General features: G+C 41.8%; 2 protein-coding genes and 1 pseudogene across 2 annotated transcripts; 2 read left to right on the forward strand and 1 right to left on the reverse strand.

The window, feature by feature from the left end:
* Window positions 1-180: 180 nt before the first annotated feature.
* Window positions 181-10,982, reverse strand: LOC111963715 (tyrosine-protein kinase receptor UFO-like; annotated as a pseudogene).
* Window positions 10,983-15,083: 4,101 nt separating this feature from the next.
* Window positions 15,084-18,570, forward strand: LOC111963674 (uncharacterized). Its single transcript, XM_023987187.2, has 5 exons — window positions 15,084-15,393; window positions 16,643-16,901; window positions 17,064-17,097; window positions 17,259-17,496; window positions 17,697-18,570. Exons 1-5 carry the CDS (start codon window positions 15,351-15,353, stop codon window positions 18,041-18,043), a joined length of 921 nt encoding a protein of 306 aa, XP_023842955.1. The 5' UTR covers window positions 15,084-15,350; the 3' UTR covers window positions 18,044-18,570.
* Window positions 18,571-20,705: 2,135 nt separating this feature from the next.
* b9d2 (B9 domain containing 2) lies at window positions 20,706-22,337 on the forward strand. Its single transcript, XM_023987188.2, has 4 exons — window positions 20,706-20,809; window positions 21,081-21,194; window positions 21,303-21,428; window positions 21,581-22,337. The coding sequence occupies exons 2-4, from the start codon at window positions 21,107-21,109 to the stop codon at window positions 21,892-21,894; spliced, it is 528 nt and encodes a 175-aa protein (XP_023842956.1). The 5' UTR covers window positions 20,706-20,809; window positions 21,081-21,106; the 3' UTR covers window positions 21,895-22,337.
* Window positions 22,338-23,682: the final 1,345 nt, after the last annotated feature.

Consider the following 23,682-nt stretch of genomic DNA (forward strand, 5'->3'; position numbering starts at 1 on the left):
AAATGACTGCATTTAGAAGATGTGTTTGTTACCATGTCAATTCTTCAAATGTGTGAATGAATGTGGGAAATACTGAAGTGTATATGTAGCAATAACAATTACATATTTCAATTAATGTCATCTCTCACACACAGTGCACATTGTTTGTAGACAATACAAATGTACATTTCTGTGTCTAAATCGTTTGAACAAACTTTATTAGTTGCATTGGTACTTTCTACTATAAGCCCAACTAGAGTATAGTGGCTGGTACTTTTATGAAAAATGTAAAACAGAAATACCTAATTTACATAATTATTAAGTAAGTATTTCAGTAACAAGGACAACATTTGTAACGGTTGCTTATTTTCTCTCAGTGGTCGTTTGGAGTGACTACGTGGGAGATAGTCACAGAGTGCATTGTTTTTTCCTTTAAAACAATGCACTCTGAGACTAATGACACAAAAATGTCTTTGATCATATTTGACTATTCCGCTTGAATTTCCATCCCACTGGAACAGCTCTATAACCACTCATACAGTACATTGAATGTGTTGAGTGCCGTACTTTCTTCAACTGCTACATTTCAACTGACAACATTTGTGTTGCATACACTACAGKTTTTCCTGAAACCTTCTCTGTTTATTTATTAATAATAATGTTGATTATTCTTATTTTTCTCAATAGAACTAATTATGGTTACTGTGCTGTTAACGTAGTAACTAGGGTTTGTGTATTTTTTCGTTTTTAGTATGTTTAATGCTGACTCTAGTCTGTGAACACTACGAATGCATTATTGTATCCAATACATTGTTTAGTTTGAGAGAACTCACAACTTTGTGTTCTTAAAACAAAGATTGGTTTATTAATGAGTTTGTTCATTGGTTTATTAAATAAAGGTATTGATGCACTTGCAGTTTGATGTAGCTTTCTTTCAGTAGAAGATTATACCAATTTATAACACACAGTCACTGCCAATGAATTAGGTGATTTGATTTCTTAACTTAATATTGGGAAGATATTTAGCATGTGATGGGGGGCTGSACATTAGTAATAATTTACTGCAGTGTATGTGCACAACAAATCAATTATTTCTTTAGAGCTTGTTCATTTGACCACACAACAGTATTTCAATAAAAAGTGAATTTCAGTCCACATTTTTCAGTATTTCTAAACAACCACTGGTAGTCACTGTGTATTTTCTCGAAGTCTCACTGCCTGAACACCCTACGGTCCCATCCTTGACCTGTCCGTCCAGCAGGAGAGAGGAGGAGCGGGATGCCTGGAGCTGCAAAGTGGGGCTTGAAGAGGAGGCCATTCAGCTCATGCTGTCCATAGAGTCKTTGAGATAGGGCTGGGCCTCGTGCTGAGGGCTGACCATAGTCATTAGATAGGGCTGGGCCTTGTGCTGAGGGCTGTCCACACAGTCATTGAGATAGGGCTGGGCCGTGTGCTGAGGGCTGTCCACACAGTCATTGAGATAGGGCTGGGCTGAGGGCAGAGAACATAGTGTTCTGCATGATCATGATGAGTATGATGATGCACCTGGATTGTTTCCAGATTGCCCATGTTCTTCCAGTAGGACGGGTGAGGCAGTCCAAAGGGCTCCCAGACCCCAATGGCCCCTGGGGGCTCTTCCATGTTGAAGTAGAGCAGGTCATCTGCAGGTCATCTGCCTCCTCCTGCTCAGGCATCCCCTCCAGGGCTTTCTCCAGGTCACAGCGCAGAGGGGAACCCTGGGCGGCCCTTAGGACTCAGCAGCCAGCAGGAGAACATCAGGAAGTAGTTACAGTATGAAGGAGAGGAGGGGACGACTGAGGCTTATACAACATGAGAAGAAATAAACACAACTTCAGGTACTCCACGAAAGTTACGTTGCCTCTACTGTATACCAGCAAATAACGATAATTCAATGAACTAACTCATACTATTCAAGGATTTATGTGTACAGATCCAGAACTAGAAACTCACAAGGTGTCCAGGCAGCCAGGGGGCTGTTTGAGGCGGTTGCGCTGTCTAAGGGAGTTGTAGATATCACTGTTTTCCACTCCAGGGTAGGGCGTCTGCCCCCGAGCGGCTATCTCCCACGTAGTCACTCCAAACGACCACTCAGAGAGAGATAATAAGCAACTGTCACAAATGTTGTACTTGTATTTAGTCCTTGTTACTTAACTACTTATGTACTTACTTAATACTAACTTGATTACTTATGTAAATAAGGTATTTCTGTTTTGCAAAAATGTCTAAAAACCTTTTTTCCCTCCATCTGAAGGGTCTGAATACTTTCTGAATGCACCGTATGTCGCAGGATTTTAAAACACGAATACAGAGGCGTACATGGAGCACATAATGTAGCCAGACCAAGTCAGGAAGGATTTCTCACCACATCACTCTTGGTGGTGTAAACTCTGTCTGCCAGGCTCTCGATGGCGATCCATTTCACTGGCATCTTTGAAATGCGTCCTTGTCTATAGTAGTCCCCGTTATAGATATTCTTGGAAAGGCCAAAATCAGCCACACAGACAGTCATATTCTCATTCAGCCTGCAGGACAGATATGTACAACATAATAAACACTGTATTGTTACTTGTATCACTCAACATGCTAGACTTTCACAGAAAAATATTGAAGAGTATGTGTGAGAAAGAGTGGAACATATTGACTAAACAGAGGTGAGAATCCTCACATGCAGTTTCGCGCTGCCAGGTCTCTATGGATGAACCTCTTGTTGCTCAGGTATTCCATTCCCCGTGCGGTGTCTGTTATGAACTTCACCAGCATCTGAGAAGGCAGGGACTGATGGATGGAGAGGAGACGGAGAGGATTAGATAAGGCAGTTCTCCAACAGGGGGTGCTATACAGCAGCACAAATGGAAAATGCATAAAAGGAGAAAGGCCACAACGCTAAAATGTATTTGTGTAACAAACTTTCCGATCTGTGTGGGACGGAAGGGACCTGACCAAAGGATTGTCCCCAAGTCTAGAGTAGAGAAGGAAACTTCATATAGGGCAAGATGACTACAGGGGAGGGGTAGCCTCCTCTCTCTGCTGCCTGCAGACGGGGAATTAAAGAAGGAATCCAGTCAAACGGTTAGGAGTTTATAACACAACCTTATCAGACACTTGGTTATTGACCACATTTTAATAGTAGATGGAGAAAGTTGTGACAAGCGACCCCAGTCTGTCTCACCAAGGAGTCTCATGACGTTGGGGTGGTCAAACTCCTTCATACAAGCAGCCTCCCCGAGGAAGTCCTCCATCTCAYTGTGAGTGCAGATGGAAGCTAAGAGAAGGTGAGAGGGAGGAGAAGGTGACTAAGGTAAAATATGGGAGAGACATGGTGGCAACTGACACTGTCTGATCACTCACTCTTCATGGTCTTCACAGCTACTTTGAGAACAGTCTGTTGGTGCACCAGAAGCCCTTCTAGGACAGAGCCAAACACCACTGCAGAGTAAGACATGGACTTGTTGTTAGTCAGGTGGGTGTATCTGGGGATATAAGCCTCTTAAGGGCCTGGGATGTTTACTCCTAGATTGAGTAGTTCATGTCTAGGTTACATCATGTATGATAAAGGCATCAGTCAGAGCTCACTCACCCTCGCCAAGGGTCTTGCACAGGGTCAGCTTGTGACTGTCCATCATCACGTCCTGCAACTTCTGCTTCAATTCACCACTAAATCACCAGGCTGTTCACTGTGGAAAGGGATAGATAATACTCCCTTACACTGAAACAGGGATTTCTGAAAACATTACATCTTGGAAAATAACTTTAGCATGAATCCTCCCCCACTGTCCTTAAACAACTGCCAAAACACATCAGAGTGATCCCTTACAGGGGATGTTGTTRTTGTGAAATCCCGGCTCAGTAACACATGATATAATTTTTCTGCTGCGGTTTTGAAAAACAACCCAGATCATGAAGCCATTATTGTTAAGCTGCTCCAGGCTTACAGTATATATTTTTCCTTCCCMTTTACCTCACCATAACAATGCTATATTCACACTATCAACAAACACACCCCAAAACTTTGATTTAAACCAGTGGTGTAACGGCTTTCGTCCTCTTCGTCTGAGGAGTAGGAAATATCGGACCAATGTGCAGCGTGGTACGTATCCATAATATATTTTAATAGAATGAATACAAAATACAAAAAGAACAAGAGAATCAAAATGAAAACCAAAACAGTCCCGAATGGTGAAAACACTGAAACGGAAACAACCACCCACAACACACAATGGAAAACAGGCTACCTAAATATGGTTCCCAATCAGAGACAACGATAAACAGCTGCCTCTGATTGGGAACCACACCAGGCCAAACACATAGAAAACAAACAACCTAGAAAAAAGAACATAGACTGCCCACCCCAACTCACGCCCTGACCAACRTAACACAAAGACATAAAAAAGYAACTAAGGTCAGAACGTGACAAGTGGTTCCCAAACTGTGGGGCGCGCCTGCGAGGGGTCGGCAGGGGGGAACTCAGTCCAGCTTTCAACTTACTCGTGGAAGTGGTAATAGTAGAATGCACAAGGTGACATTTCTAAATTGGGAAGTGCATCATCAGTTCCTCTTGTCATGTCAGTCATTTCAGACCTTAGAGAGCTATTTATAAATTGTCAGAAATGTCCAGATCAACTTGCCCATATTTATTTAACTAGGTTTTTAAGCCCTTAGATTTTGTTGTAATGTTCACGTCACTCAAATATCACATCAATACACATTAGAAATGATAAAATGTGTAGAATTGCAGGAAATAAGCTTTAAACCTGCTAAATGTTCTCTCCACCAACAAGAGGGATGTGAACAGTTTGTGTCATGAACAGTGCTTGTACCCATAGAAATAGACGTGGCGTGTGTGCAGGGGGGAATGTTCCCGAATATTGGAAGGTGGGCCTGCGTGAAAAAGTTTGGGATCCCCTGATTTAGACCGTTTTCCATTTTTATTGGAATAAATCAATTAAAAGGTGTAGGTGCCTTGACCCCTAGGAATACTAGCAATATGACTCTACCAAGATCTGTACTCTGTTCTCAATTAAATCCAAAGYGTTGTGTTAACAGCCAGATCATAACACTACTCTGCTTCTCCACATCTGGCACAGAACAACATTGAGCAACAGGATGAAATCCAAGCCTCAAAATCTGTGCCTGAACTCTCACCCTGCACGACACATCATTTGATTCCAAGTCATTCAGTTAAATAACTAATATATCCGCTCACCCTGCACTGTTTCTCTTATGTCAGTGGCATGGCAACTCACATGTGGCTTCGTTTGACTGCCGATTGTAGGTGCGTCCTGCACTGTATCTCACCACAAAATCCCCACCAGCGTTCCTCATAGGGTAAAATGCCTTCCTGTTGCACACACAGATGGTTTAAATTAATCATCTGACAGTAATGAAAAACAATGGAACAAAGTGATACAGGGACAGTGGTGTAAAGCACTTAAGTAAAAATACTTTAAAGTACTACTTAAGTCGTTTTTTGTGGTATCTGTACTTTACTATTCATATTTTTGACAACTTTGAATTTGACTTCCCCTCATTCCTAAAGAAAATAATGTACTTTTCACTCCATACATTTTTGCTTACACCCAGAAGTACTCGTTATATTTTGAATGCTTAGTAGAACAGGAAAATGGCCCAATTCACATACTTATCAAGAGAACATCCCTGAGCATCCCTACTGCCTCTGATCTGGCGGACTCATTAAACACAAATGCTTCATTTGTAAATTATGTCTGCGTGTTATGTGCCCCTGGCTATCCGTAAATGTATATTGCTTAATATAAGCAATTWGAAATTATTTACACTTTTACTTTTGATACTTAAGTATATTTTTGCAATTACATTTACTTTTAATTCTTAAGTATATTTAAAACCAAATAATTGTACTTTTACTCAAGTAGAATTTTACTGGATGACTTTTACTTGAGTCATTTTCTATTAAGGTATCTATACTTTGTCAAGTATGACAATTGGGTACTTTTCCCACCACTGTACAGGGAGAACTATAGGTACATACCCAAAGCATGTCTCTCTTTGTCGCAATATAATTGCATATAAGATGAACCCTATCAAGGCCAGACTGACAGCAATCCCCATGACCACATACCACCAATGCCAGGAGAATGCCTGGTGGAGGGACACAACTAAAACAGAGGAAAGAGAGGTATGTTAGCTACAGTATGTCAGACACCATAATGTGCTACCGATTAAATCAACCTAGAAAACAAAGCCCCTCAAATATTCATTTTGAATCTCCTGCTGTTTTCCCTTCTCCTGGACCCATCACAGCCATCCTGTTGTCTCCCTCGGTTCTGTCCAGACTCACCAGGCTGCTTCTGTTTGAGGGATTGGACTGGGCTCCAGGGGCCGCAACCTGTAACAGTACAGGCACTCACACTCAGGGACACACTGTCCAGGAGGCTGGAGAGCGGGATAGCTAGCTCAGAGGACTGAACTGACTCCATAACAGCCTAAGACAGGGAAACAGAACAACAGCAAAGATACCCATTACCACATGTGTGTGTGTGTGTGTGCTGTGGTGTGTGTGTGTGTTGTGTGTGTGTGTGGTGTGTGTGTTGTGTGTGTGTGTGTGTGTGTGTGTGTGTGTGTGTGTGTGTGTGTGTGTGTGTGTGTGTGTGTGTGTGTGTGTGTGTTTGTGTGTGTGTGTTGTGTTGTTAGTTAGTTAGTTAGTTAGTTAGTTAGTTAGTTAGTTAGTTACCTGGGACATGGTAGCAGTGAGGTATTCCACTCTGTAGCCCAGTATTTGGCAATTTAATCTGCCTGGTGGCTTGGACCAGCTGGCAATAACATATGTTCCATTAAACAGTCCACTCACGTTGTCTGGTGCTTCCTCTGGCACTGTCAGATACACACAAAAATATGTGTACAACATATTAAATGATCTGTAATATACACTACTGGACTCGTGGTGTTAAAACCAGTGTGTATTTAAAGAAAGGTTCTGTGCATAATATTTATCTTATTAAGACAACAATGTAAATAAAGACATCTTTGTCTATCACGTTGTGAGTCATAGCGTGGGCGGTGGCTGGAGCCTGTACTGGACCCTCTCCAGGGATGTCATCCCTGAGTGTTCCACTGCTGATTGTTTCAAGATGTGGCTCTACCTCAGCCAGCAAAAACACAAGCACTTCTCCCTCTATCCCTCCAACCCTCTGTCTCTCTCCCTCTATCCCTCCAACCCTCCCGTCTTTCTCTCCCTCTCCCTCTCTCCCTCCAACCCTCTGTCTGTCTCTCCCTCTGCCTAAGCCCCTCTGACTCCTGTTGAGAGATATACTGTAGCTGTACCAAAATATTCCTGTACATCTTTGTGGGGAGGTCGGGAACATGTGCTCTATTTACAACACAAAGTATAGCGCACGCACGCCCGCACGCACGCACGCACGCACGCACGCACGCACGCACGCACGCACGCACGCACGCACACACACACACACCTTAAAGATTTGTGCCACCTCATGCGTGTGCATGCTATCTTCAGATAAAGAGACAGAGTAAAGAGTCTAAATGGTTAGGTTACACAAAGACCTCAGATTCATGAGTCTTCCACTGCCTGCAACAACAAACGTATGGAATGAACCAATACGATGTCTTTTTTTCTCCTCCACACAGTCAACATCGTGTAGTTAATCAAATCAAATGAATCCAAACTTACATTCTCACAGCACAAAGAAGGGTGTTTTATTTCAACTCTGGTTACTGATTTGATTGAATTGCCGTTTTTTCCTGACTACTTTTTACTTCAGGAAAATTATTTATAGGTCAGCATGTGTTGATGTGCACTACACCACTGTGGTAGTGGCTGTTTCCCCTTTCTCTTCGAAAGTCTCTCTTTCCCTTTTTCACAAGCATGTCTACATTGCAGACTGTGGAAAGCATGAGAAAAACCGCCTCTCCTCTAGCCTTAATTCAAACACACTGCAGCATTATGGACACAGCAGGAATGCACCACCTCTGCCAAACCATGAATAGACAATGTTTAATGTGTTTCCCTCCTGCTCTCAGTACCTCCTCCTTCACTCAGGCAGCTTGCTCAATATAGAGGTTTATATTTAAAACACTGAGGATGGAGCGGAGGAGTGTTCCTACTGGCAAACTTGACTGTCTATTACCATCTCAGAGGAATAGCACTGACAATCTTTATTTAATCCCTTCAGTTTATTTGATCAAAAACACTTGAGAATGCTTAACCAATTCCCAAATAGTTTTTTCAAGAACAATCTTTGTTCCAAAACCAGTCTTTCACAGCAAGTCACTCAACTGAGACTACTATCGTTGCTCCTCCCATATTTCCTGTATGTCACTGAGCTCTGCTACATAGGTGTTGTTGCACTTGTTGAATTCCCTTTTTGTAAGTCACTCAGGATGAAATCATCTGCCAAAATGACTAAGAAATGTAGAAGTGAATACAAATATCTATCACGTTGACTCCCGCTCCGGCGCTCAACGTCACCGGTCTCTAACCACTTGTCCTGGCAAAAATCATTACGCACACCTTGTCTCATCATCGGTCACACCTGAACTTCATTAATCCCTTGATTACTTATCCTTTATATAGCACTCTTTTGTTATTAGTCATCAGGTAGTATTGTTTTTGTTTCCATGTCAGACGCTTCTCGTGTTTTGTATTGCTCCATGTTCGTTGTTATTAAACTCACTAACTGCACCTGCTTCCTGACTCCCTGCATCTACGTTATAATAACGAAAAACATTATCAGTAATAGAATTTTATAAACACTGATGGGTTGTGGGTAGAAGATCGTGGCATACAGCTTACCTCCTTCAGCTGTGTGCAGTGTTCCCCATGGTGTCCACGGGGAAGCAGCTTGACTACTACGGCAAGCCACCCTCACGTCATAGAAGGTGTAGGGCTTCAGTTCAGGGAACAGGTGTTGAGCAGGTGGTACATTGACATTCTGATTATGGATCAGGAGATTACGCAACGTGTTGCGGTCAGGACCAGACGGAGCTGCCTGAAATATCAACCATGGTACACTGAGTGCATAAAACATTAATAACACCTTCACCTGGATTCACCTGGTCAGTCTATGTCATGGAAAGAGCAGGTGTTCATAATGTTTTATACACTGTGTATAACTCATGAGCAGTTACTTTTAGATTGGCTCTGTATCTAGACTATTCTATAGTCAATCACACCAGTTTCTTGGATTAGTCTTACCTGTATAGAACACACAGAGACAGGATATACCCCTCCAAAGCCAGGCTCCCAGGAGATGTGTAGGGAAGAGTTGGTGACCTCTACAACTTGGACTTTCTGTGCCTGGGAGGGAACCACTATTCCAAGACAGAAAGAGAGATAGTCATGGATAAAACCAATCCAATCAGCATGTTAAGTAATGTCTGTTGCACCCCTGCCCTGTTGGAATGGACCTGTCACAGTTCCAGAGGCTGAGGTAGGCACACCTTTACTGTTGTGTGCTTCACAGGAGAAGCTCCTGTTATGGTTGAGGCCTAAATGGTGACAGTCAGAGAGGTGGTCAGTGAGATAATGAATGCTTTTGATTTTATCAACACTCTTTTATGAAAGAATTGCCTCTGAAAATATATTTTACATCACACAATACATAACAATAGAAATGTTTTTTCCTCATGTCACTATGTAAATGTTTTCTTTATTTATCTTTAACTCTGCATTGTTGGAAAAGGACCYTTAAATCAGCATTTCACTGATAGTCTACACTTGTTGTTTACAAAGTATGGGACAAATACAATTTGATTTGATTTTGATTCGTTCTACGTGTGGCATGCAAATAAGACAGTCTAAGCCTGTGATATTGAGAGTAGAGGGAGAATCGGACACCTCCTTCAGTCAGTGACAGGCACTTGCACTTGATTGGTGTCAGCGTAATCCAGGGATTGACCGTCCCTCAACCACACCACATCCGGAGGCTCCTCTCAACCCCCATCTCCCTGGAGAGTACAGAGCACCTGTACCGGCTTACCCAGAGATAAGGTTACGTTGGCCGGGCTCTTCAAAAACTGAAACGCTTCATAAAAAAAACAGGTGGGACACCCACCCCCTCCCTCCCTCCTGTCCGGAGCCGCCAGAGTCTCCCTCCTGTCCGGAGCCGCCAGAGTCTCCCTCCTGTCCCCAGTCCGGGGTCGGCGGTAAGGGTCCCCGCRCCAGAGGCGCCACCTAAGTGGGCCAAGACTAAGGTGGAGCGGGGTCCACGTCCCGCACCAGAGCCGCCACCGCGGTGAAATGCCCACCCAGACCCTCCCTTATAGGTTCAGGTTTTTGCGGCCGGCACCTTTGGGGGGGGGGGGGGGGGGTATGTCACGCCCTGACCTTGGAGATCTTTTTTATGTCTCTATTTTGGTTGGTCAGGGCGTGAGTTTGGGTGGGCATTCTATTCTGGTGTTCTATTGTTTGTTTTCTACTTTTTGTATTTCTATGTGTTTGGCCTGGTATGGTTCCCAATCAGAGGCAGCTGTCTATCGTTGTCTCTGATTGAGAACCATACTTAGGTAGCCTGTTTCCACCTGTGTTTGTGGGTAGTTGTTTTCTGTTTAGTGTTTGTTGCACCTGTCAGAACTGTTCTGGTTATTCCTTTTGTTATTTTGTATTCAGTGTTCAGTTTCAAATAAATAATATGAACACGTATCACGCTGCACCTTGGGTCTTCTCCTTCTCCCGACGACGTTCGTTACACCACGTAATAATTAACATTTTCTGTTGCTGCAGGATTCTTTCCTGCTGTAGCAAACTGGCTCAAATTAAAAACCTACATCTGTAACTATATCAGTCTAAAACCTTCGTAAGTAAGATAAACCATAATGAAGGAAAAACATATACATTTTAAAAGGTTTTTCAAATAATAAAATATACGGTATGACAGCACCTCCGTTATCGTCCATGCTGACTCACTTGGCACAGGTAGGCCTAGCACTGTAGCTATATCCATCAACAGAAGAACAAATAACGGCACACACCCTCCGCTGCCGTTCATCCTCGTTCAGGTTTGCTCTTGAAGAATAAGATTGCTCTCCACTATGCCTCAGACATATTTACACGATTCCTGAATGAGTCATCTTCCTCGCACAGTATCCAGATGTTAGACTTTGTTTCTTGAAGGTTTCAGCTGCTTTCCAAAAAGTATACTTTAGACTATGAATTCTTGAAATASTTTTGCTCCTTCGAGGAGTCGAGTTCAGAAAATAGGATACATCAAATCCAGCTAGTTGGTCTATTTTCGATACTGAATTTAGTTTGTAATAAGCAAATAGTGCGCGAGTATTAGACAGTCTCTCAACATCGGTTGAATTACTCTATGGGCAAACTTTAGCTCTTGACATTTTTTCCCTCCATTTTTCCTCCCTCCCCTCTCTTCACTTACTTTATTGACCTTCATGCACACTCAACCGTTGAAGAAACACTCCTCGGCCCAGGACCGAATTTGGGAAAGCCTGCTCCATAATGAATGGAATTCTATAGTATTTCAATTAAATATTTAACGTAAAAAATTATTTTGTATGTTTAGCTCACATCATATAATGTAAAAGTATGCATTAAGGTGTCTGTCATAGTATAAACGTGGCAAAAACAAATGTAGACATTAACCACGGGGCAAAAACAAATGTAGTGTAACGGTTGCTCTCCTCCTCTTCGTCTGAAGAGGAGAAGCAGGGATCGGACCAATACGCATCGAGGTATTCTGACATAATGAATTTATTGACAAGACGAACACTGACACGATCTACACTTGAATGATACAAAATAACAAAACGACGTAGACTGACCTAAACATGAGAACTTACATAGACACGAAGAACGCACGAACAGGAACAGACTACATACACGAACGACAACCGAAACAGTCCCGTGTGGTGTGACATACACAGACACGGAAGACAATCACCCACAAACAAACAGTGAGAACATCCTACCTTAATATGGTTCTCAATCAGAGGAAATGTAAAACACCTGCCTCTAATTGAGAACCATATCAGGCAACCCATTTAAACCAACATAGAAACACATAACATAGAATGCCCACCCCAACTCACGCCCTGACCAACTAAACACATACAAAACAAGAGAAAACAGGTCAGGAACGTGACATGTAGACATTAACCACGGGGAAAAAACAAATGTAGACATTAAACACGGGGCAAAAACAAATGTAGACATTAACCATGGGGCAGAAACAAATGTAGACATTAACCACGTGGCAAAAACAAATGTAGACATTAACCACGGGGCAGAAACAAATGTAGACATTAACCACGGGGCAAAAACAAATGTAGACATTAACCACGGGGCAGAAACAAATGTAGACATTAACCACGTGTCAACGTCGTGTGTATAGGTGGCAGGGAAGTCAGGCGCAGGAGAGTTAAACGAAGTGTAAATGGAGACTTTTAATAAATGTCCACATAACATGCTCCAAACACTAAAATATACATACATAAAATAAACATGGGTACGAGGACCCGTCGCGCACCTATACACCAAGAATCAACACTTGACATAAAACAATCTCTGACAAACACATGAGGGGAAACAGAGGGTTAAATACACAACAGGTAATGAATGGGATTGACAACAGGTGTGTGGGAAGACAAGACAAAACCAATGGAAAATGAAAAATGGATCGATGATGGCTAGAAGACCGGTGACGTCGACCGCCGAACACCGCCCGGACAAGGAGAGGCAACGACTTCGGCAGAAGTCGTGACACCACGGGGCAGAAACAAATGTAGACATTAACCACGGGGCAAAAACAGGTTGAATCAACATTGTTTCCACATCTAAATCCACTGTCATAACATGATATACCAGTTAGTTGAGAAAACAGTGAAATGGTTAGTAAGATTATTATTTTAGAGACAGCAGACTTTACACATGCAAAAACAAACGTATAGGCCTACTTTTTTATCATTAAAATTATGTAAATAAAATMTATCTAATTTCAGGGGCAAATTTCACTCTTCAAAACTAGCCGGATGTGTTTCTAAAATGAGGAAACAGCGGATTTAGTAGTAGGCTATTTCCTGGTTTTGACTAAGTGGTGTACAGCCAGACAGTAGACAATGGACCTGATCGGACAGCTCAGAGCTTCTGCTCTTTTCTGTCCATAAAAACAAATGGATTGGTGGAAGAGGCAGGGCAGGCCAGGAGCAAGGAAGGAGGGTGTGGTCAAGCAAGGCATCCCCCGAGGCTAAATGCCCTAAGGTTTTTATCAGAACAGGCYTAAATTAGTTTKACCTTTTTCTTTTCCCGACATGAGTTTGTGGTGTTTTAAAAAATTAAGAAAAAAGAAAAAACGTAATTAAAATTAGAGCTCACAACTGTGCGGGCTGAGAGGGGTGGGGGCGCTAGGAGTGCATTCACATATATCTACACACTTTCATACACACACCATTTTTTTGTATTTAGTATTTTTAAAATATTTTTTCCCCTCTTTTTCCCTTCTCCCTTTTCATCTCTTCTAGGTCAGTTTCAGCATTATGGACATGGGTGTATCTGTGGTCCATTTGGCCTGTCTCACAGCTTCCTTCAGTGTACAGCTATGACCAGAAGTGACTTTTATGTAGCATGTTAATAGAACTTACGCAGCAGGTTAGGAGAATTAACGTAGTAGGTTWGGAAACCGGTTAAGGTTAGCTAAAACGTTCTCATAACCTGCTACGAAAAGTCACCTTCGGGTCGTAGCTGTACTCCATCTAGTCACAACCCTATTTCATGGCAACATAAAAAACATTCAACATACAGTACATGGGGTATTACTGCTCCCTTGTGGATGTTCTTAGAATCACAACACTGCATTAAAATGTCCTAGGCCAGAACAGCACGATCTCATGCCATAGCAGTGCTCTTCAATCATAGTCCTTGGGGTTCATCGATGGCTAATACTACCTGATTCAAATAATCAACTAATAATTATCAAGCCTAAAATTAACCTTGTTTGACGGTGCTGGGCCGGAGCAAAAGCCTACACACCCTGTTGGTCCTCAGAGCCAGGCTTGAAAAACAAGATGTTATACATGATCTCTCATCTGGATATTCAAATAATGAATGACAGAAAAGCACATCTTCGTATGAAAGAATATGCTAGCATATGATAAAGGATGGATGCACGTATGAGAAAACTTTATGTCAGTTTTCATTGTTAAAGTTCTTATGAAAAACAAACAAATAAAGTGTTTATCTGCAGAGATGTGAATGACTGTTATCCATGTTATCCTGCAGCAAAATGCTTAATGTCTGTTCTATGTATGATATTTTAAAACCATATGGGATTTATGCTGCAACATTCACATAGATTATTAAAGATTAACATGGTATCAGTCTGTCCATTCCTATTTCCCACAAACCATCTGTGGTGAGATACAGCAATCCCTTGCGGCCGCCATAATCTGGGGTCAGAAGACAGTGAGGGATTGTCAATGGGATCTCATTGCACCCCACCACAGGGGGTTGTTGTTGACTTCACATGAAAGTGTTAATGGGATTAAGATTAAGAAATACACCAATTATTGAGGATTTGAATCACTGAGTCATAGTACATGTTTTATTGATTGAGAACATGAATCACTGAGTCATAGTACATGTTTTAGTGATTGAGAATTTAAATCACTGAGTCATAGTACATGTTTTATTGATTGAGAACTATCACTGATCATAGTACATGTTTTATTGATTGAGAACTTGAATCACTGAGTCATAGTGCATGTTTTATTGATTGAGAACTTGAATCACTGAGTCATAGTGCATGTTTTATTGATTGAGAACTTGAATCACTGAGTCATAGTGCATGTTTTATTGATTGAGAACTTGAATCACTGAGTCATAGTGCAAGTTTTAGTGATTTTAGTGCATGCAAGTATCGATAGGAAATATTATCAAGTGGCTCAAGAGAAGAGAGAAGCTGGTGGTTATGCATCATGTCAGTAATAGCACAATAGACAGTACAGATTATATGTGCTTTACCCAGTGAATGCGTGCTTTCTCTAATTCTATATGCATGAGTGAAAATGTTGCACAAATGGTTAGGCTATAGGTCATTTTGTAGGTTAGGAATTTTGCATTAGATTTGACCATTCATACTTCAGTATTATACTTTTGATTTGCACTGGCAAGTGTTGTTTACGTGATTGTACTTGGCTTGCCTAAGGACAGTAAACCCAATCTACTTCCAAGCTTCTGAACTGCCCCTGTGTGGGATGCTCCAGCTGAATGGGGATTATGCCTCGGCACTAAAACATACCAAACACACACAGGCATGCTCACTCGCCCACTTTGCACCCTTCCTAAATACAGCCATCGCTCTCTCCATCTCTTGCGCCTTGTCTCTCATGGAGGCTAACCTTTAAATATGAGTGTTGCAGGGATTCACCGTGGATTTCTCAGGAAGTATGGTAAGACACTAGTTCTCCTCTCTTTTACTTCATTATTTTTGTTTAGTAGTAATAATTGGTAGGACGTTACTTTAATTATTATTGTAATCTACATTTAATGGATGTTTTTTTTAAATGTATTAATTTCTGTAAATGAATGATTATCTTCAGTTGTGAGTTTTGGGACCAAATTGAAGCCTATGTAAAATCCATAGAAATATTTATTAGATGATGGCTAGCATAAACAGACAAGCTTCTTTTGCATTATGACAACGGGGAAATGTTTTACAGTCTATGTCCGGTGCTAAGCTAGATCTATTGAGTTTTACGGGCATCAATACAGCATGTATAAATTGTTACTAAGTACAGGACACTTAGGAGTGGGCGCCAGGTAGCCTAGTGGTTTAAGCTCGTTGGACCAATAACTGAAAGGATGCTGGTTTGAATCTCAGAGCTGACTAGGTGGAAAAAAAATCTGTTGATGTAAAATAAGTGGGGCATGTTCCATCAACATACCATGCATTGCATAACGTGGAATTAGTTGGGCAAATGCAGAGAAAAATAGTGCTTTGGAGTTCTGGCACAGACAATCTAGGGCAGGAATAGATCAAGAATAGATTAGTAGATCAGACCACATCATTTGTATCAATTAACTAGGACATGGTCATATGATGCAGTCAAATGCCATATGCTAGTGGGCTAACAGCTGTTCAGACTGTCTCCTGTCCTGGACTGATTGTTCTATATGCTCTGATGAAGTGCATCACTTTGGTTTGCAGATGTAGTGAGTGGATCCAGATGTGTGGCACTGTTTATTCTAGTTCAAGTGCACGCTATAGGCAGTATTATCTGCTTGGTCCAGCCCCCTCTTGATCCTCCAACCATGTGACTTGTTTTAATCCTAAAGGAGGAGAGAATAGGAAGCAGAGAGTGGACATGTTTGTAACCACTGGCACACTGCTTCCATCATCATCATCATTGTGAAAAAGTTAGTTTAACCTTGTACTGCAGTGGGCTAAATCAGAGTCACACAGAGTGTTTCTTGGTAGTCTTAAACAAATCTGCTTTGAAACAAAAGTATAGACCTAACACACATGGTTAATCCTGCCATCGTGCTTTGGGTGTTAAATATTTCTGTTCTGAAAAATGTATGTAGTCCTAAGTGCCTCTAAAGAGCTTCATCTTTGTTTGTTCCGCTCTCTCACCATCCATCATGCACTCTTCCTGCTTCCTGTCCCCTGCGCTACCAACCTCCACCTCTCACTTCCAGGTGGCTTTATGTTCAAACAATGGAAGGAGAGGTACCTCATATTGACAGCTGACGGCTGTGTGTTGGTGAGTCGCGATGCAGTGTCCCCTCCTGACCAGATGGTGGCATTGCAGGGGGGCTGTGAGGCCATCGTGGAGGGCAGGGAGATCCTGGACCTGCCCAAGCTGCCCTCTGGAGGACGCAGGGACTGCTGCTTTGCTCTGATCCTGCCTCAGGAGAAGTTCCTGCTGCTACTGGCTGACAACGCAGAAGACTGCAGGTCAGTTGGCAGAGCAATGTGAGATAGAGGCTGGGGTGGGATGGGGATTACTGGAGTTGGCACCATTGTGCAGTGTCAGCGATTTACTTTCTTTCATCTCACGTCGATGAAACTATGTTCTGAGTATTACTGAAGTAATAATGTGTCATATTCTCTCCTCAGTCAATGGGTCAACATGCTGAGGAAAGTGCGAGAGGTGAGTCTATGCCTCCTTAATTTGAATCTTAATCCGCCCTCCTCATTTGAACAAACTGGGAATGTTGTCAGTGATGTGACTGTGAGCGATAGCATTGCAAGAGGTAGGGTATTCTTCCTCAACGGTTTGATATCACAGCTATACAATTTTCTACTCTACAGAGTGTATCGTCACCAATGTCCTCCTGTAGACGCCATAATGCTTCGACACGATGCATCACTGACAGAGACCCGCTTCCAGACCCCATTTCTGACAAAGATTCCCCAACTCCACCGCTCAGTGATATGGAGATCTTATCTCCTGGGCCGAGATCTCCTGGGCCAACCTCTCCTGGCTTAATCTCTGCTGGGCCAAATTCTCCTGGGCCAACCACAGGCGACATTCAACAAAAGGAAAATGGTGAGAAATACAGGACTTACGGACATTACTATACAAACTTGTTTATGCAATTTTGTCTCTGAATTAATTTAACCACTGTCTACGTGACTGTTTCAGTTTTTCTTTGGTTGAGTCTGTAGGAAAAAAAGCCTGCAGTCCAGTGGCGTAGAGTAGACAGCAACTAAGGATGTGCATGACATTCTCTCCACCCTCCACCACAGGTCAGAAATCTCCCCACATGAAGAGGGACAAAGGGACTAGTCGTTCAGTGGGCTGTCTGCGCCATGGCACCAGCCATGATGCCCAGGCAGTGAGGGCTGTGTATCTGCTGATGGGAGGGGCCGCTGCTTCCTCTGCCATGGGTTACCTGGGTGCATGCTCTCCTGCTAATCCTGACGTAAGGCCTCCTGACCTGCCGCCCACCACAGACTTCTCTAACCTGGGRTCAGCAGGGGCATACCACTCCTGCAACCAGACTGTTGTTGACTCTCCTCACTTCCACAGCTTTGACTTTGAGGGGGCAGACTCAGACTTTGATGCCTTTGACTGTGGGGGATTTTCATTCTAGGGGGGAAATGATGATTTACCTACCGTCAAGACTTTCAATCCTCCTGTTCATCCTTTATGAAAATACAAGGGCAATAATTGCCTCTTATTGTTGCCACCCTTTGTAAGTGATATGTACTGATGCAAAACATTTGAGCTATTTTATCTTATCTTTGATATAATTTATTTGATTACAACCTGTCTGCTGTCACCCTCTGGCTATGGAGAGAGCGTGGATTTCTTGATGCCGTTTTAAGTAACGTAATGTAAGCATACCTTGTCTTTATAACTATTTGCCCATTTACATTTTACATTTAAGTCATTTAGCTGACGCTCTTATCCAGAGCGACTTACAATTTGGAAAGTTCATACATATTCATCCTGGTCCCCCCGTGGGGAATGAACCCACATCCCTGGCGTTGCAAGCGCCATGCTCTACGAACTGAGCCACACGGGACCATACCTATCTCCTTAACTTTTGCTCTGCCATGTGTTAGCTAAGTTCATTGTCATTGTTTCGTTTCCTTATTTATATGTTGCTTAAATAAATGCCAGTGTTCGATAGAAAATGTTTTGTGCTTTCTTGTCTCTTTCATTCCCATAGCGAGCAATACGCAGCCTTGTGTAGCCTAGCACACATTAATGCATCATCACATTAGGGGTGAGTGGGGTAAGTGGAGCAATTTTTTACATTCAGCGTCACTCTGTCAAGGGAAATATAGTATTATTTATTTAAAAGATATCTACATATATTTATGAATGTTGTGTATCCCTGGAAATAATCACAATTAATGTAAACATTACAATTTTGAAAACATAGCTTGTACAAAAAAAGTGGTCTCTTGGCACAACTTACCCCAAGTATGGGGTAAATTTAGCCGCCTACCCTTCTAAAACCATGTCTATCTTTATTTCACAAACACAATTCAACACAATAACAATCACTTTCTTGTCTTTCAATCATTTTAAAGTGGCAATATGTAGCTTTTTGGGCGACCCGACCAAATCGACATATAAATGTGAGTTATAGATCTATCATCCTACTTGAAAGCAAGTCTAAGAAGCGGTATATCTGTTTCTATGTGTGCTATTTCTATGCTTCCTGTTCTTAAGTWTTGGTTTTGCTCTATTCATTTTGTTTTTGTTTCACCAGCTWCAAACAGCTGAAACAACAATAGTTTTGGTTATGGAAAATATATTTCACAGTGGTTTAGATGGTACAATGATTCTCCATACTATACTAAGTTATTTTCTCAAATAAACTGAAATTAGGCGACTATTTGAGTTTTATCAACCAGGAAATGGTGAAGCGATTTCTGCATAGTGCAATTTTAAGCATATTTCAATACAGGCTTATCACCTAAAAAAAAACATTGTACTTTTTTTTTACACTTTTGACATAGGCCAGGCCCTGTTGTTACCTCATATCCCAGTGATAATACTTTGCATTAAGTCTGGGAAGAAACACTGACATTTGCTCAACTTGCCATTGGCTCAACCATATTGGCTCAACCATATTGGCTCAACCATATTGGCTCAACCATATTGGCTCACATATTGGCTCAACTTACCCCATAGCCATTGGCTAAACTTACCCAAGGCAAACATTTAGACTATATTAGCCCACACAGCTAAAAGGATGCACTTCCTGCTAGGCAGTGGTATGAAATACTTAAGTAAAAATATTTTAAAGTACTACTTAAGTAGTTTTTTGGGGTATCTGTACATGACTATTTATATTTTTGACAACTTTTACTTTTACTGTCAATTTCACGCATTTATCAAGTGAACATCCCTGGTCATCCCTGCTGCCTCTGTTCTGGCGGACTCATTAAACACAAATTCTTCACTTGTAAATTATGTCTGAGTGTTGGAGTGTGCCTCTGGCTATCTGTAAAAAATAAAAATAAAAATMTAATTGTGCTGTCTGGTTTGCTTAATATAAGAAATGTTAAATGATTTATACTTTTACTTTTGATACTTAAGTATATTTTATCAATTACATTTACTTTTGAAACATAAGTATATTTAAAACCAAATACTTTAAAACTTTTACTCAAGTAGTATTTTTCTGGGTGACTTTCACTTTTACTTGAGTCATTTTCTATTAAGATATACATAGTTTTACTCAAGTATAACATTTGGCAACTTTTTCCACCACTGATGCTAGGTTTAGGGCAACATATTGAAGCTTATAGAGACCCCAACTGATGTATAAAACAATCCTAAAATGATCTATTTTTGATTAGATACAAGCAAGCATCATGAAATCTTTAACACAATATATTAATTTGACTTGGTGAAAATCCATTATTTGGACATAACTTGCTTACCACTTTTTCCCACGTGGTTTCTTCCTTCACAGACTACATGAAATGAGGACCTCATCCTAAATATTTGGTCAAAATATACATTTTGTGCATTGTTTCCTAGAAACAAGGGTGGTGCACGCATAGACCATTTGGCTCAACTGACACCACTCTCCCCTACATTACATATATTTTATTGATAGAAATGTACACAGCCAGCTATACTATTGTGCAGTGTATGTGTAAGAAAACATTTCCATGGCAATAAACTAGTGGACAATTAATTTCCCTAGTTTCCTACAAGGTCATCCAACAATCCATACTGACTGTCGAAGGAAGGGAACAGAGCAGTCAATCTGTGGATTTTGAATGCGCGTTTTGCCTGCTTTCTATCGTCAGCTTCCGTAGTTTCCTGTTTGGTTTCCAAGGAAATGAGGATCATGGTGGCCTCGGGATTTTCATCTAAGTGAATCCTTGGGGTATGTTTTTTACATTATTATTGTTTTTCACTGGCAATGTTTTATATAAATTGTTGAAACGTTAACTAATCAAATGTGCTAGCTTGCTAGCTAACCAACAACCATTTTGCAGGCCAGCTATGTTGACGAATGTATCTTTTGACCCTACGAGGCTAGCTAACGTTAGCCAGCTAGCTATAACGTTACTCTTAACTAACGTTAATCCCAGCTAGCTAGTGACTGTAAACAGAGATTTACACCAATTCAACGTTATTATGTTCTCTACCTGCAGGCAAAGGAGCTGCACAGATACCGGTAATGGCAGAGTTGCACATTATCGGTCAGATCGTTGGGGCTAGCGGCTTCCCTCAGAGCAGTCTCTTCTGTAAATGGGGAATTCATACAGGTGTTTTTCGTTATAATCAGATTATTTTATTGAGTATGATGTGTACTTTACCTTATCCGTTATGGTTYTGATTCTCAGTTTCCAACAACACTTATCTCGTTATGTAAGGAGGTGCATGGAGACTTCTCTCTGGCCTGAAGGAGGGGCAGACCCAGGTGGATTTGCCTCAGACGGGGGATATGGCATACTGGAGTCATCCCATTGATCTGCACTACACCACTAAAGGACTGCAAGGTAACAAACTAGCTTCCTGGCAATTTCAAAGTAACAGTTCATCACAGATGTAAATCGAAAGCTAGCTACAGTATATACATAGTCACATCTACCAAGCCTAGTTTTCAGGGTAATACCAGGGTAAGACTCATTTGTCTTTTATTCCCCTTCAGGTTGGCCCAAGCTTCACCTGCAGGTTTGGCACCAGGATTCATTTGGGCGCTGTCAGCTGTATGGTTATGGATATTGCCATGTGCCCTCCAGCCCAGGGCACCACCATGTACGCTGTGTGACCTGGAGACCACTGGGATCCTGGCAAGAGCAGATAGCTCAAACCTTTGTGGGTGGCGGTCCCCAGCTGCGCTCCCCAGACCTCGTATACAGTGGGGCGGACAGATATAGGCTGCACACAGTTGCTATGGGCACTGTGGAGCTGGAGCTAGGCATCATCATGCGACACTTTGACAGATATGGTGTAGAGAGCTGAAATGTAGAGATGGGACAGCGAAGGGTGAATGGAGGGAAGCCTGAATGGAGCATTGTATTGTTAGTTCGTGGGGGCGGTGTAGATTTGGACCATATCTGCACCGGGGTACATAAAAGAAGGTCAGATGAGATATTTTGCCTTGTGAGATGCGTTGATGTGGCATACATGCTGAGGAGAACCCAACATGCAAATGTAGGTATGTCCCCTGTTTCTCCACCGGCGGCGTGTGTGTGGTGGTTGGGTGGGGTGAGCCTTTCAACACCATCTGCCTTCCCGATTGTCAATATTTTTTTAGAACATTTCATATAATCGAGGTTGTATTTTAAACAATGCGAGACAGATTTTGTACTGCACTTAATTTCAGTTTGATACTTTTCTATGAATTCCTTGGGTTTTATATAGTAGAATTATGTAAATAAATCAATACAATGTACCAAACCTGACGCCTTTGATCTTTAACCTAACTTACATCTTTTTGCTGTACAAATATTCACTCAAAGTTAGGCTTGCAAATGCCATTARTGATAGGCACAAATAATTCACTCATCAACATTTTCTGTAATATTATGAAGTACTTATTATTAATGTTTGATAGTAGGTGGTAAACACAGAGGTGAGACAAAATATATTAACTACGAATATATTGTATCCATGTCAGTCTATTTGGATGATACTCTGTTTTTAGCACTTGCAGGTCTATTGAATTTAGCAAATCAACCAGTTAACACAAGCCTACCAGACAAGCTAAATGACTTCTATGCTCGCTTRGAGGCAAGTAACACTGAAACATGCATGAGAGCATCATCTGCTGCGGACGACTGTGATCTCGCTCTCTGTAGCTGATGTGAGTAAGACCTTTAAACAGGTCAACATTCACAAGGCCGCAGATGGATTACCAGGACGTGTACTCCAAACATGCGCTGACCAACTGGCAAGTGTCTTCCCTGTCTGAGTCTGTAATGCCAACATGTTTCAAGCAGACCACCAAAGTCGCTGTGCCCAAGGACACTAAGGTAACCTGCCTAAATGACTACTGACCGGTAGCACACGTCTGTAGCCATGAAGTGCTTTGAAAGGCTGGTCATGGCTCACATCAACACCATTATCCCAGAAACCCTAGACCCACTCCAATTTGCATACCGCCCCAACAGATCCACAGATGATGCAATCTCTATTGCACTCCACACTGCCCTTTCACACCTGGACAAAATTAACACCTATGTGAAAATGCTATTCATTGACTACAGCTCAGCGTTCAACACCATAGTGCCCTCAAAGCTCATCACTAAGCTAAGGACCCTGGGACTAAACACCTCCCTCTGCACCTGGATCATGGACTTCCTGACGAGCCGCCCCCAGGGGGTAAGGGTAGGTAACAACACATCCGCCACGGTGATCCTCGGAGCGCCAAGTCTAGGTCCAAGAGGATTCTAAACAGCTTCTACCCCCAAGCCATAAGACTCCTGAACGTCTAATCAAATGGCCACTCAGACTATTTGCATTGCCCCCCCCCCCTTTTTTTCGCTGCTGCTACTCTCTGTTTATTATCTATGCATAGTCACTTTAACTCTACCTCCATGTACATATTACCTCAACTAACCGGTGCCCCTGCACATTAACTCTGTACCGGTACCCCTTATATATAGCCTCGCTATTGTTATTTTACTGCTGCTCTTTAATTATTTGTTACTTTTATTTCTTCCTTTTTTTTMGTATTTTTCTTAACTGCATTGTTGGTTGAGGGCTTGTAAGTAAGAATTTCACTGTAAGGTCTACACCTATTGTATT

This window comes from Salvelinus sp. IW2-2015, linkage group LG5, assembly GCF_002910315.2.
Source record: "Salvelinus sp. IW2-2015 linkage group LG5, ASM291031v2, whole genome shotgun sequence".
Taxonomy (NCBI): Eukaryota; Metazoa; Chordata; class Actinopteri; order Salmoniformes; family Salmonidae; genus Salvelinus; species Salvelinus sp. IW2-2015.